We start from the raw sequence: 14,340 nt of genomic DNA on the forward strand, positions 1-14,340 counted from the left end.
TCTGAGGTTTCTACCGTTTTTTTTCGGGGAGTTTTTCCTTATCCGCTGCAAGGGTCATAGGACAGAGGGATGTCGTATGCTGTAAAGCCCTGTGAGGCAAATTGTGATTTGTGATATTGGGCTTTATAAATAAAATTGATTGATTGATTGATATTATTTCTACTTTTGGGTCTTTTTTGGGGGGGATTTTCCTTGGCACTGTGTTTTTAGTTTCAGTTTCTACTGTGCAAGAAGCAGGTCCTCTGTCCTGTCCATGTCATACCTTGCAGTAATAGGATTGCTCTGAGAGGCGGGGCTTGGTGAGTCATGTGACAAAACAGAGCCAGTAGATCCAGCTGAGCCCACAGAACCAGAGTTGCCCATTGAGGTTTTACTCCCACGATGCACCACATTGTTCCTCTGGTTAGCCGGTTTGACAGTCACAATGAGGTTGTGACTGTTGGCCACCATCATGTCTGTAACCTGCAATGACATGCAGATGGTCTTAGCTCCAAAGGAAGAGAAATAAAATTTAAAAAAAAAACAGTTCAGGGATTTGTTTATTAAAGACAAGGGTAGTCACATGATTCACAGTTCCCTTCTTTAAATCTGTAAAATATGAAATTTGGAAACATCTTTTACTCCTCTTTTGACACTTAATCAAAGCACCCTGATATACATTGTTATCATTGCAATCAAAATGTGCTTGTAACAACATAACTTTTGGAAGAACCATGTTGGATCTGCTTAATTCATTTAATCAAAATGCTATAACTGAAATGAAAAAAATCAGACATGGCTCCAGAGCTCCAAGGCGAATGACCCTATAAAAGGTATTAGCAGTAATTTGTTGGCACACTCTTAAACATCACTGCACTTTCCATCCAATATGTTTCATGCCAATAGCTAACATTTGCACATAAATCCACTAAGATTATAGAAATTTGATAGCTTCAGTTAGTGTTTGATATCCATTAATTGGGATTGTCATTAAATCAGCCTTGGGTCAATGCTGCAAGTGTTTGATTTGTTGAATTAGAAACAAAAAGAAACAAAAGATATTTTATTTCTTTTTCAAGTTTTAAATGATTGAACTAATTTACAGTAATATAGCAACTCTAAGAAAAGCTTTGTATAACTGCATACTATGACACAATACAAGATCTGCTTTTAGTAACCCTGCAAAAAATCTTAATGTAAAACAAAACAAAAAAAGAAAACATCACCTAAAATCTCAGCTGGATCTCAAAGAGGGTTAAATTGTTTTTTTTTTTTAAATAATTCTTTCTATTCAATTGGCAGGCAAAAGTGAATACAATGGCAAATAAGGACTTTTTCTTTTTTCCAAAAACGACAACATATAAACACTTAACCCCCCCCCACTCTTGGTCCTACATAAGCTTGTTACAAATCAGTAAAGGCAAGAAATAATACACATCCTTCCTTCTTATCATAAGCAGGTGAACAAATAAAAAGATAAAAAAGATAACAACATGCAGAGAAGTAGCATTGTAGATGGATTGAAAAAAAAAAGGGCAGAGAAGAAAATAAAATATGGTGACAAGCTGATTGTCAGAGGTGAGGATTTCATTTGTCCTGTAGTGTCTTTAATTTAGCTATGTAATTAATCATACAGTCCCAAACAGAATCAAATTTTCCAGGTGACCCCCTCAGATTATACTTAATTTTCTCCGGGTCTATGTACAGCATGAGGTCCTTAAGCCACAATGAAGCTTTGGGGGCAATGGTGACTTCCACTCCAACAAAATTCTTCTTTGTGCTAATAAGGATGCAAAGGTGATTCTAACTTGCACTTCCTCCTAATTGTTTGAGGGTCTGATAATACTCCAAAAATGGCCATTTCTGCACATGGCGTCAACTTCATGTTTAGTGCTTCTGCAAGATGTTTAAAAATAGCTGTCCAATAGTCCTGCAGATGGGGACAAGACCAAAACGTGTGTCATGATTGCTGGTGTCATGTGACATCTATTACATGTATCTGCGATATTGGAATACATTTTGGAGAGTTTAGAATTGGTAAAATAAGTACGGTGGACAACCTTAAATTGAATCAGATTAAGCCTGGCACAAGATGTACTGTTATTTACTCGAGTTAATGCAAGGAGTCCCAGTCACTGTCATCTATAACTCTGCCAAGTTCTACTTCCCAATGTTTTCTGATTTTATCAAGAGGTGTCTGTCTAAGATGAGAGATTAAGGTGTACATTTTTGAGATAAGGCCTTTCTGATTTGTGGAGATGTCCAGAATTGAGTCAATTACTGAGTTAGGGGGAGTATTAGGGAAAGAGGTGCTATTTGATTTAACAAAGTTACGGAGCTGGAAGTATCGGAATAGGTGAGATTTTGGGAGTTTAAATTTTTCACATAGTTCACTGAAGCTAGCGAAGACATTGTTTGTATAGAGGTCCCTTAGCTTGACAAGGCCTGATCTCTGCCATAGAGAAAAGGCGGAGTCTGTGCTGGGAGGGAGGAAGAGATGGTTATTGTGAATGGGGCTGTGATTGGACAATCCCTGGAGTCCAAAAGTATTTCTAAATTGAAACCAAATTTTAAGGGTGGAGACAACAATTGAGTTACATGTAAATTGGGATGATCGAAAGGGCAATTTTGATGTAAGCAGAGCTAAAAGTGAGGTAGAGCAGGATTTAGCTTCCAGCTTACACCAGTTTAATTCAGGTTCTTGGATCCAGAGAGTCATTTTGTGTTTATTAGCTGCCCAATAGTAGAGTCTTAAGTTAGGGAGTGACAGTGCACCTACGGACCTATGCCTTTGTAAAAACTCTCTCCTTATCCTGGGAGTCTTGCTTTTCCATATAAAAGATGAAACTAGTTTATACGAAAAAAGGAATTGGGTAAAAAAATCAGCAAACATTGAAAAAGATACAGAAAGCGTGGAAACACATTCATTTTGATGCAATTTACCCTGCCTGCTATAGTTAGATGTAAATTGTTCCACCTTTCCAGATCTAATTTAAGCTTGTCGATTAGGGGTGGAAAGTTGTTCTTGAAGAGATCTGACGGCAGATATGCACACCTAAATACTTAAAGCTGTTTTTAGACATTTTAAATGGAAGAAACACATCAGGGATCACAAGGGCTAAATTATTTACAGGAAAGCATTCACTTTTTGAAAAATTCAATTTATAACCTGAAAATGTTCCAAAGCTGTTTAACAATTCAATTGTCTTAGGGATGGTTGTTATCGGATCAGAAATAAACAATAATAAATCATCCGCATATAAGGAAAGTGTATGTTCCAAACCACATCTGTGGATTCCTTTACTAAAACTGGCCGATTTAAGTGCAATAGATAAAGGTTTGATTGCCACGGCGAACAACAACAGGCTCAAAGGGTACCCTTGGCGAGTTCCTCTGCTAAGTGTGAAATATTGGGATTTCATCCCATTAGTGCTTACGGACGCTTTAGGGGAAGAGTATAAAAGTGCAATCCAAGATGTATACTTAGACCCAATGCAGAACCTCTCCAAGACCTCCAACAGATAACTCCACTCCACCCTATCAAATGCTTTCTCCGCATCCAGGGAGACCACCACTTCTGGTGTCTCCCTGGATGCTGGAGAAAAAAGAATGTCGAGGAGGCGATGGATGTTGGAGAAAGAGTGTCGGTTTTTCATAAACTCGGTTTGGTCGAGTGAAATTATGCTTGGCATAACCGATTCAAGTCGCAAGGCCAGTACTTTAGCTAAAATCTGATAATCAGCATTTAAAAGAGAGATGTGACGGTAAGAACCACAATCAGAATCTTCTTTACCCGGTTTTAGTAATAAGGTTATTGACGCCTCGGTGAGAGTTTGAGGCAGGGCTCCCCAGTCCAGAGAGTCACTGAACATGTTTAAAAGGAGGGGGGTTAATTTATCAGCAATTTCTTTGAAAAACTCTATAGGATAGCCGTCTGGGCCAGGGGCCTTGCCACTTTGCATTAGTTTAATTGAATCTGCGATTTCACGAATTTCTAAAGGTTGATCCATTTCGCACTTCTGAGTAGAAGATATGGGTGGAAATTTCAGGTTATCCAGGAAACTCACCATATTTGTTTTGTCAGTTGGGGATTGTGAAGTATATAATTCAGAGTAAAATGTTTTAAAGGTTTCATTAATGACAGATGCCATTACAGTAAGTTCACCTGAGGGGGTTCTAATCTGTTTAATTTGCTGGGATACTGAATGGCTTCTAATTTGGCAAGACAGAAGACGTCCTGCCTTCTCACCGTGCTCATAAAGAAATCCACGTGATCGGAAGAGTAATTTTTCAGTTTCTTGTGTTGACAGTAAGTTGTAGTTCATTTGAAGGTTTTGTCTATCCTTTTCTAATTCAGGGGATGGAGATACTGATAACTTTCTGTCCAATTCTGTTATGCTTTCCATGAGCTGTTCTTGTTTTTGTTTTTTAAGTTTATTTAGTCTCGCAGAATAAGATATAATCTCTCCACGGACTACCACCTTTAATGTCTCCCAAAGTAGAGATGGGGATATGAGATTAGATTTGTTAGTTATGAGAAAATTGTCAATTACTTTTGAAATTGTTTTGCAGAATCCATCATTGTTCAGCAATGTGCAATTCAACCTCCACGGGGGGGCGTGTTTTTTGTAAGAGTGTAAACGAAAGGTCGAGTAGCAATGGAGCGTGGTCAGATACCACTATCGTTGAGTATTCTATATTATCGACAGCAGGAAGAAAATAATTATCAATGTAAAAGTAATCAATTCTTGAAAATGTTTTATGGACCTGAGAGTAAAAGGAAAATATTTTTTTATCAGGATAAAGAAAGCGCCATGGGTCCACACCTCCTATTTGATCCATAAATGATGAAATTGCTTTAGCCATTTTAGCAGGAGGATCCTGCCTTGGACAGGATTTGTCTAACAAAGGGTCTATTGCACAGTTAAGATCACCCCCTAAGATTAAATGGAGGGAACTTAGATCTGGTAAAACTGAGATTACTTTCCCAATAAATGCTTTGTTATCCCAGTTGGGTGCATGGAGATTGACAAGAACAACAGATACATTATTAAAGGAACCTGAGACTATAACAAAACGGCCTTGGTGGTCAGCTATGACATTTGTTGGGCTAAACTGTATTTTTTTATGTATTAAAATCTATGTACCCCTTGCTTTACTACTAAAATTGGAGTGAAAAGCTTGGCCAACCCACGGAGCCTTTAACCTATGGTGATCCTTAGCGATCAAATGTGTCTCCTATAAGAAAGCAATTTCCATTTTAAGATGCTTTAAATGGGAAAATATTCTACCCCAGTTAACTGGGCCGTTGATCCCTTTAACATTCCAAGAGACAAATCTCAAACAAGACAACCCTTTTTTTGTTGTATTAGCCATAATCAACCTTGTAAGTATATGGTGAGATGACATAATGCCTTGTAGAAGGAAGTAGCATTAAAAACACACAAACAATAATAAAAATAAAAGTGAATCTGTAGGACCTACCACCCCAATTCCCCACAACAAAACCCCTCAAAACAGGTGACAGATAAACACACCTAATCCTCCCTAAGCTTGTCCTAAGAACAAGAACTAGCAGCGGGACTCCATAAACTCTGTTACTTCCTTATGACATAGATCTGTGAACCAATCACTCACCGTGCAGACAGGGCTCCTATATCTGCATATGTGTCTACAATGCACAGTAGGCACAAAATGAATGGGAATAGCAGGAGAGGGTTAATTTTGAACACTAAATTTACCTGATCCAAAGATTTTCCTGCTACATCGATGCCATTGACCTCCAGGATCTCGTCATTAACTCCCAGCAGCCCCGTGCTTTCTGCTAGCCCGCCACGTACCAGACGAGAAATGAAAACCCCTGGGACCTATGGGAGTATGGAAAAGGAAAATATGTCCAAATATTTGCTGTATTATTTTATCATTAGCCCTCTTTTTTAGGTATGTTTCCTGATACTGGTTTACCATACGACTGCAGAAACATAAACTGTGTTCATTTCAAAAACTTCTGTAGTCCTCCCACAAGAGGCAACATCCAGGGAAGAAAAATAAAGCAATGGAAGTGCCAAAAACTTCAAATATTTTGAAAGACCACTTGCGGCTGGCCACAAGAGGCCTGTGAATCCCCATAGACCCCAATGTTAAAATGTCCAACTTTACAACAGAAATAAACATGTTTACAGCATGGTACAAAAAATAGTTTTGGTCTCTATAGCTTATTTCCCCCCTTTATGACAACTGTACAGGGGATGAATTTTCATATCTTAAACTCTGCGTGTCTGTGGGTGTGTCTGTGTGTGTGACTGTTCCACGTTTTTCTCCTCACTGACTTGGTCAATCCATGTGAAATTTGGCACAGTGGTAGAGGGTAATGGGAGGATGTGAATGATGCAAAATTACATCAGTTGGCCAAAGGGGCACTACAGTAACCGATTGAAATTACAAACTTTCAATGGGCATATCTCATGCTCCGTATGTCGTAGAGACATGAAACTTTGCACAGAGATGCCTCTCCTCATGAAGAACAAATTACCCTCAAGAACCCATAAGTTCCGGTTATATAGATTTTCCCCCATTTTGAGCTTTTTGAAAAACACTTAAAATCGATCTCTTCCTAGGAAGTTTGACTGATCTGCATGAAACTTGGTGAACATAATCTAGGGACCAATATCTAAAGTTCCCTCTTGGCAAAAGTTGGAAAACTTACTAAAACTGAGCTTCTATAAGACAATGAATATTGTGGAGGGCGTGGCTCATCACATAGAGGTGTATAACATCTCAAGGGTTTTACCGATCACCACGCAACTTTGTAGGCATATGACCACACATAAAGGGTTTTACCGATCACCACGCAACTTTGTAGGCATATGACCACACATAATCTGAGGGAACCCCTCCAATATTGACCCGATAAAACAAAATGGGGGAGCTAGAGAGCTAATTTCTTATCTAGGCCTAACCGCCATATCGATTTTTACTAAACTTGGTAGATAAGTAGAACAGGATGCCTCAATGTGACTGGAGAAATGTAACTCTAATTGGCAACTGGGTGGGGCTATAACAACAGAAAAATGCTTAAAAATGGCTAAAATGTGACTGATGGCTGTGGCTCCCCCTGTGGCTGAATATTTTGGGGTTTTTTTCAAATTTTTGGTATGACAGTCACGGTATGCTGTACATAATCACGGAAACTGTCAATGTGTTCTTCTGTCAGTCATTCATTCTGTCTGTCCCACGTTTTTCTACTCACTGACGTGGTCAATCTATGTGAAACTGCACATAGGCATTGAGGATTGGCATGGGTAGAAGGTGACAAAGCTACTTTTTCCAAAAATTACACTATTAGTATATTCTTTTACAAAGTCGCTTTTAATTGAATTGTATGCATTCACCCCACGAGTTACTGCGCAAGCGCGTTAATATATGTATCCACCTCAAACGGACATCAGCTGTAGATGAGCAATCGTACTATCAAATTCACAAAAACTCTGTCTGAATACATTGCTCTTCTTAATGGGTTCAGCTGACTATTTAATCTGCAATTTCCTATAACCTGTATCCCAAACACACACCATGTGAAACTGTACGTGGGCAACTGTGCACTCAATGGGTATGGACTAGTTTAAGGATGGACCACTCTGAGTAACAGGCTGCAACAATTTCTGTCCACTTTTTTTTTTTCTTTTTGAAGCTAACAGTCTTGCAAATAGTGACTCAGCAAGAGTTTTTGTAAAATTGTATTTTGTGATTGGAAACTCTCTGACTCATGACACAGTCTGAAGATGCGAAAGGGTGTCAGAATTAAGTCTTTTAAAAGTTTTTCAAATTATTCTAGTGTATGATAGACATTAATTACTTATGATGCATCATGGATTCTTTTAAATACATGAAAATGCATCACACTTTACTGAGCACCAACAATGAAACACTATGATGAAGCATGCATTATTATTGATATATCAACGTACTTTACTTAACACGTAGAGTGATATTGAAGCGTGTTAAGTGTGTATAGGTGAGTATAGATATTCAAAATGCATCATAAGCCCCATCAGTCAACCTCTAGTTGTCAAGAGCATCCATAAGACACTTCAAGTCAGATCTATAATGTTTTATGACTGTTGATATAGTGCATCAGGAAGCATTATGTGTCTTTATGAGTGTAGTCACAGAACATTATAAATGCATTATAATTCACTATGAATGGCCTTATGATGCATTATAGACGTGGTCTTCATAAAAAGTGCTACCAAAAATTAGATGCAGAACTTCAACTTAGTAACATTCACAGTGAGAGAAAGGGTGAAAAGTAAAGCAAGATGACATTTGCCCCAAATGACTAAATCTACCCCTAACAACACCAAAGTCAGTGCTTTTCACAATACACTGATGAAATACACTTAGTGGAGGTATTCATCCCCAAATAATTGTGTTGGTCGCTTGCTTTGATGTGACTACGGCAGTAATAAAGCAGACCATGGATTTATTGAGCATTGGTATTTTGCCTAAAGTAATAATATTAGTATCCAGATAGCACACATACATCTGGCCGACGTCGGCCTAAGGACGACACATCGGCCCTTAATTTATAACGTCTGACAAGCGTTGGTCGCATGGGCGGGTATCTTTAAATTTAATACTCTTTTGTCCCAGCTCATCAAACGTCTCTGTTACGTTGGCTTTGGGTCGGCCCATACCTGCCCACATACGGAAGTCGCCACGGAAGGCGGAATTTCATCTCCGCGGTCTATGTTTGGAACTGAGCTCGCAGGTCGCAGCATCTCATCGCAGTTGGTTTCAGATAAGCTAATTGGAATAAATTTGTAGTTTGAAAGGTCCGACCTAAGTAAATAAAGGTCGTAATTAATTAAGCATATGAATGGGGCGGCAGTAGCTCAGTCCATAGGGACTTGGGTTGGGAACCAGAGGGTCGCCTGTTCGAGTCCCCGTCCGGACCAAATATGGATCCCCTCAGGGGGATTAATAAAGTATTTAAAATTAAAAATTAAATAAAATTAATTAAATATTAATATAGAAGGAGCGCCCACTGAGCGCAGATTCTTTTATTGATCATTTGAACGTCGTGTGGTAGTCATTTTTGATTAAAGGCCGACGTATCGGCGACGTATTAGCAATGAGCAAATGCTCTCCATGCTACGTCTTAACGATCTAAACTTGATACATGGGGCCGACATCAGCCAGATGTATGTGTGCTATCTCGGTATTATAAGTTGGGCTGTACCTGACTCAGAACTATGTAAGTCGAATCAGATTTGACTGTTTAATTAATATTCAAATACTCATTTTCTTTTTTTTCAAGATAGAGTTTGAGTTCCAACAGGCTTTGGAGAGTCTTTCTGGGTGACAGTGAAATTTATATAATATAGGAAACAGGCCAAAGAAGCCCTCTGAGCTAATGCATGCTGATTAAGCTAACGATGGATCATAAAGTGAGGAGTGCTCACTCTGTAACTAAATTTGAGAACTGAAACATCCCGGGAAATACACTGCGCACTGACAAAGGAAAACAAAAGAAAAAAGAACAACAACAACAAAAAAAACCCCGCAAGACTTTAAGACTCTTAGTTGACTGAGGGGTCTCCAACTGATGATTGGCATCTTTCACTCCCAGCGGGCAGCCCTAGTTTCAAGTTATTACGGAAAAACTGGCAATATACACAGCCGACATGCTGCTTTTAACTCGCTAAGGTTCTATTGCATTTACAGTAGTGAATGTTGTTTATTGTATTCACAGCAGCCTCTCTGCTGTTCACTGACTTCAGTCAGTGTCGTTTGTGTTAAAAAAAATACCGATAAAAGTACCAGTAATGTCAGACTTTATCAATACTACAGTCGTTACCCCCGCGGCCAGCTGGGTTTTGGTACCCACCTCTAATGCAGTTAGTATTCCGTTTCTGGAACAGTACCCAAAAATGACCCAAAATGGTCCCTTGTCTGGTGGTGGACAAAAGAGAAGCACTGCAGCTGGCAGCGGGTGTGACATGCTGTGTCATTGCCTCTCCCATGTTAAAAACATTGACCGATTTACGACACACAGTTCACATTTTGCACATCCCAGGTTCTGGTCCGTACCAAGCTATGCCCTACACTTATCCCACTAAAGCCAGACGACACCAGACGATATCCAGTCAACATTTTCTTCGCATTACGTGAACTTACATCTCATTAAAGAACAAGGTTGACTCAGGTTGACATTACCCCCGCAAAGAACGTCAAGTGACGTGACTGATCTGTTAAGCTAATTCAGATTTTTTTCAGATGATCTTAACTAGACCACATATACTCTTTTATCCAGGTATTTGTGAAACAAATTACCATGACTTTTCCTCAACTTTCTGCGTATATTTATAATGTTCCAAAACGTTCCCAGGCCTAGATATTGCTATTTAAAACTTCCAAGACTTTTCCAGGTTTTTCATGACCACAGAAACCTTGCTAGCCTTGCAAAAGTACATCACCCACCTTAGCTGTTATCCTGTTTTTTTGCATTACAACCTGTGATTTATATGGATTTTCATTTATTTGCATTTTCTGTAATGGACCAACACAAAATAGTCAAAATTGGTGTAGTTACAAGTGGTACGTGGATATGTGCTTGCCCATTTGCTATGATGCCCCTAAATAAGACCTGGCTGCATAGCAAGGGGGTAGTTTTGCAAGGCACTGTATACCTGGCAAATGCAACCAACCACTGGAAGAATGGTTGGTGGGATATGCGTAGGACACACATCAATACATACAGAGATTATTTCCATTATAGTTAGATGGAGGACCACTCCATTACATCTGAAGAAACAGTAAAAAAAAAAAAAAAAAAAAAGTATCTGGAATGGTGTGACCTTTTGTTTTTTTATCAGTTTCCCATGAAAACATTTCAACAAGTTCCATAATTCAGTTCTGATATTCAGGTCAGTGCCATGATTCATGACAGGCAAGCCAAAAATGTGTCAAATGTTTCATTTTCCATTTTAAACTGTCATGTAACATTTTCAAAGATAAACAATAATTCTGCTGGACTTGCCTTTTCTCTCTGCTTATGTATTTTCATAGTAAAGGATGATTTTCAGAGAAAGTCTGAGAGAAGGTATGTTATTGACTCAGATATTTATCATCAGGTTTGTCAGCTTGAAAGGTGATATGTCTGTGGAATTATCTAAAATGAAATAAAAATACATCTTACCTTCTCTACGCCCTGTGGTGTCACCCGAACACTAACCCCATCACGGATGTAGAAGCCCAGTGGTTTGTGGGTACCGTGCTTGTGGAGTCGTACACGTCGGTGTGTTTCAGGTAAGATGTCCACATCAATAATGGATGAGATCTGTCTGAAGTTTTGTGGCAGGCCAATCATAAGCCCTGGTTTGTTCTTTGAATGAGTGGAGCCTGAGCCGGTGGTGCGCAGTCCGGTTAAGCCCAGCCCCTTTTTACGCCTCTGAAGGGAGTTGGTGGCAAAAACTACCGGTTCATCCTCTAAAAGGAGAGGATGGAAAGAGAAGTTCATTATTTATTATTGGTGCTTTTGAACAATTCATGATTTATAATTGAAAAATTAACTTAAAGAAATATTTCAACAGCCTGGGAAACTGGCCAAGTTTCTATCACTTGACAGCTAAGTCAGTCACCAATAGTCAAACCTCAGATTTAAGAAGAGCAATTTGGATTCCATCGTGGCTGTGGATCAGTGGACCAGCTCTTTACCCTTGCAGGGCTGCTGGAGGGGTGATGAGAGTTTGCCCATCCAGTCTCCATGTGTTTTGTGGACTTGAAGAAATATTATGACTGCATCCCATAGGGGGGGTACTGCTGTAGGGTGGCTTGGCTAAGTCTTAGAAAAAGGGGGAGGATCCCTCAGGAGGAGCTGGAAAGCATTGCTCAGCCTCCTGCTCCTGTGACTCAGCCCAACATAGACGGATGGAAATGGATGCATGTGGCATTCCCAGCATCAATTGTGCCACCAAAAGCAGGAGTTCTTTAGCAAGATGTTGGCTGCATGTCCAGTGTTAATTGTGTCACAGAGAGCGAGTGTTCTTGAGTGTGACATTGGGGACATTTCCAGCTTTAATTGTGCCTGTTAAAGCTGGTGGTTTCTAGCGAGACATGGGCTGCATTTCCAGCATCAGTCATGCCACCAAAAGCTGATGTTTTTTTCGAGCCAAGACTTTTTTTTTTGGCAAGACTTCAGCAGCTGAGATATAAGCCCAAACATATCTGTGGTCTGTAAAACATACAATCCCAAAATTTATTTTGGTGATTGGGTTGGTTGCCTATGTACTAGCATAGTCTTGATCAATTTTGTTTGTCCCAACTGTGTGTTAAAGCTTGACTTGACTTAAAAGATGACGGTGCTTCGTGATTTGTTTTCCCCTGCTGTCTGCACTGTCTGGCATCTCCTCCTGTGAGTTTCTTCTTCACTGTAAGTTAGTTAACTTCCTTTCACTTTACCCCCATTCATTTGGTAAGCCCCACTACGAGGAGTCATAAGGTAAAGACTCTGATAAGTCAAAGTGGCAGGGGAATCTGTTTAGAGGACCTGCATGTTTTAATAAAAATATCAGTATTTGGCACCAGTGTATCACTAACATCACAAGAGGAAATAATACGATACAATCTCTTATTGATATTTTGTCCCACTTTTAATGTCAGGAAAAATTTCAATGCCAGCAGTTAGGGTTGGGCCAATTTATCGATACAATCGATGAAGTGAAGCTGCAATAAAATAAGCTGCGCCCAATCAAAGCATAGATGCTTCCACACAACAAGCTGCAGCTGAAAAACCTCATCCACAAATTGTAAATGGCTTCTCAAAGCAATACAACTGCTATTCACGGACACTTGAAGCAAAAGCATTTTGGAGGGCTTTGTCAATAACGCAGCAAGACAGCTCTGCCCTGTTTATTTTTTGTCCTCACCCAAGCGTGATATATTAGAATTATAAACAGGTGGAATGTGTTAATTGTAATGAACATCACAATCCTATGCTAAAGTTGCAAAAACACCCAGGACCCTATTTAAACAGTGTACAGCATATGGTCTTAAGTGCATAGCATAAGTGCATTTATGGCATGTCTCACTCAACTTTTGCAGGTTGAATGGCACATAATCCTGGTGCAAAGTAAGGCAAAATGGGGCAAAATCATGTGAGTGTTGGGCATGACTTGAAGTCAACCAATCAGAGTATGATCTCCAATTCCCTTTATAAGCCAGGTGCACCTGCACCTGGTGCACTGCTATTTACATGGCAGATTTGGTAAATTGCAAGCAAGTAGTTTCCTGCTGAGGGTAATGCTGTAAGAGGAGTAATGTCACTGCAGCAAATAGCATGGAGCAATACTTCAGAATCTCTCTCATTCTCACTCCTGCAAAGTAAATCAGCACAGCCTTCCCACTGGTCACCTAATTTCACTCTCATATCTGCAACAGTTGTAACCATTTCCTCCTCCCTGGCCCTCATACATCCATCACAGACCAGCATCAATGGACAGCCTCCTGCCCCACGTTCATCCCCATCTTCAAATTTGTTTATACTTCCTCAACATGTTGTACTTCCCTGTCTTATTAAACCTTTACAAACCGCTTGGTCGTGGCACAGTCCTTGGGGCAAACTTTAGTTTACCAGTTGGCTTAAGTCTGGCAGCAGGACCACACCTCACTACTTATACCTTGTTATTCCTCCCCATGCTATTTGTTTCCATTTTCATTTTTCGTAATTAAAATTTTTATTGCTTTTTAAAAAGATGAAAATCATTAACAAAATAACACAACAATCAAAAATAAAATCAAACAAACAGCCAGGAAATCTAGCAAATACTGACAGACATTAGTACAGGAAAGGCTGCTATTCAGTCACAGTGGTGAGCCAATCATTAGTGCAATGTGTCAGAGGGGCACTAAACCACATCACCAGTGCCTTTACATGATCAAATTGTTCCTTACCGACTAGGGCATTAACAGAAAAGCTGATTTGTCGACGTGTCGACGTCAGTGGCACAAGTCGACACCCCCCGGGAGGAGTCGACAAGTCGTGTGTTTTTTCCCTCTCTCCCTCTCTCTCTCTCTGTGTGCTTGTGTACGGAATGCAATCGCTGCCTCTGATTGGCTTACGCTGATACTTTATCCTAGTGAACATACTCGGGCGTACTATAAGCGGAGCAGACACCGCGAGGAATGTCATTTGGGCAGTCATTTGGGCTTTCATAGTCGAGCGCACTTCTGCATTGTAGTTTCCTGTAAAAATGTCCGTGAAAAATCCCCGCGATGTGAAAAATACATGCCGAGCAGTCACTGGTGCGCGGAGCGGAGTCCGCGCGGTCGTAAAATCTGAGCTTTGCACGCACAGGGCTT

General features: G+C 39.9%; 1 protein-coding gene across 1 annotated transcript in view; it reads right to left on the minus strand.

The window, feature by feature from the left end:
* pard6a (par-6 family cell polarity regulator alpha) overlaps nucleotides 1-14,340 on the minus strand; it is a 204,554-nt gene that overhangs the window by 10,342 nt on the left and 179,872 nt on the right. Inside the window, exons 3-5 of the mRNA XM_050072269.1 lie at nucleotides 11,180-11,469; nucleotides 5,721-5,846; nucleotides 263-462 (exon numbers count right to left, since the gene is read on the minus strand). Coding sequence (XP_049928226.1) covers nucleotides 263-462; nucleotides 5,721-5,846; nucleotides 11,180-11,469 — 616 coding nt within the window. The remainder of the gene's footprint in view (nucleotides 1-262; nucleotides 463-5,720; nucleotides 5,847-11,179; nucleotides 11,470-14,340) is intronic.

This window comes from Epinephelus moara, chromosome 20 (assembly GCF_006386435.1).
Source record: "Epinephelus moara isolate mb chromosome 20, YSFRI_EMoa_1.0, whole genome shotgun sequence".
Taxonomy (NCBI): Eukaryota; Metazoa; Chordata; class Actinopteri; order Perciformes; family Serranidae; genus Epinephelus; species Epinephelus moara.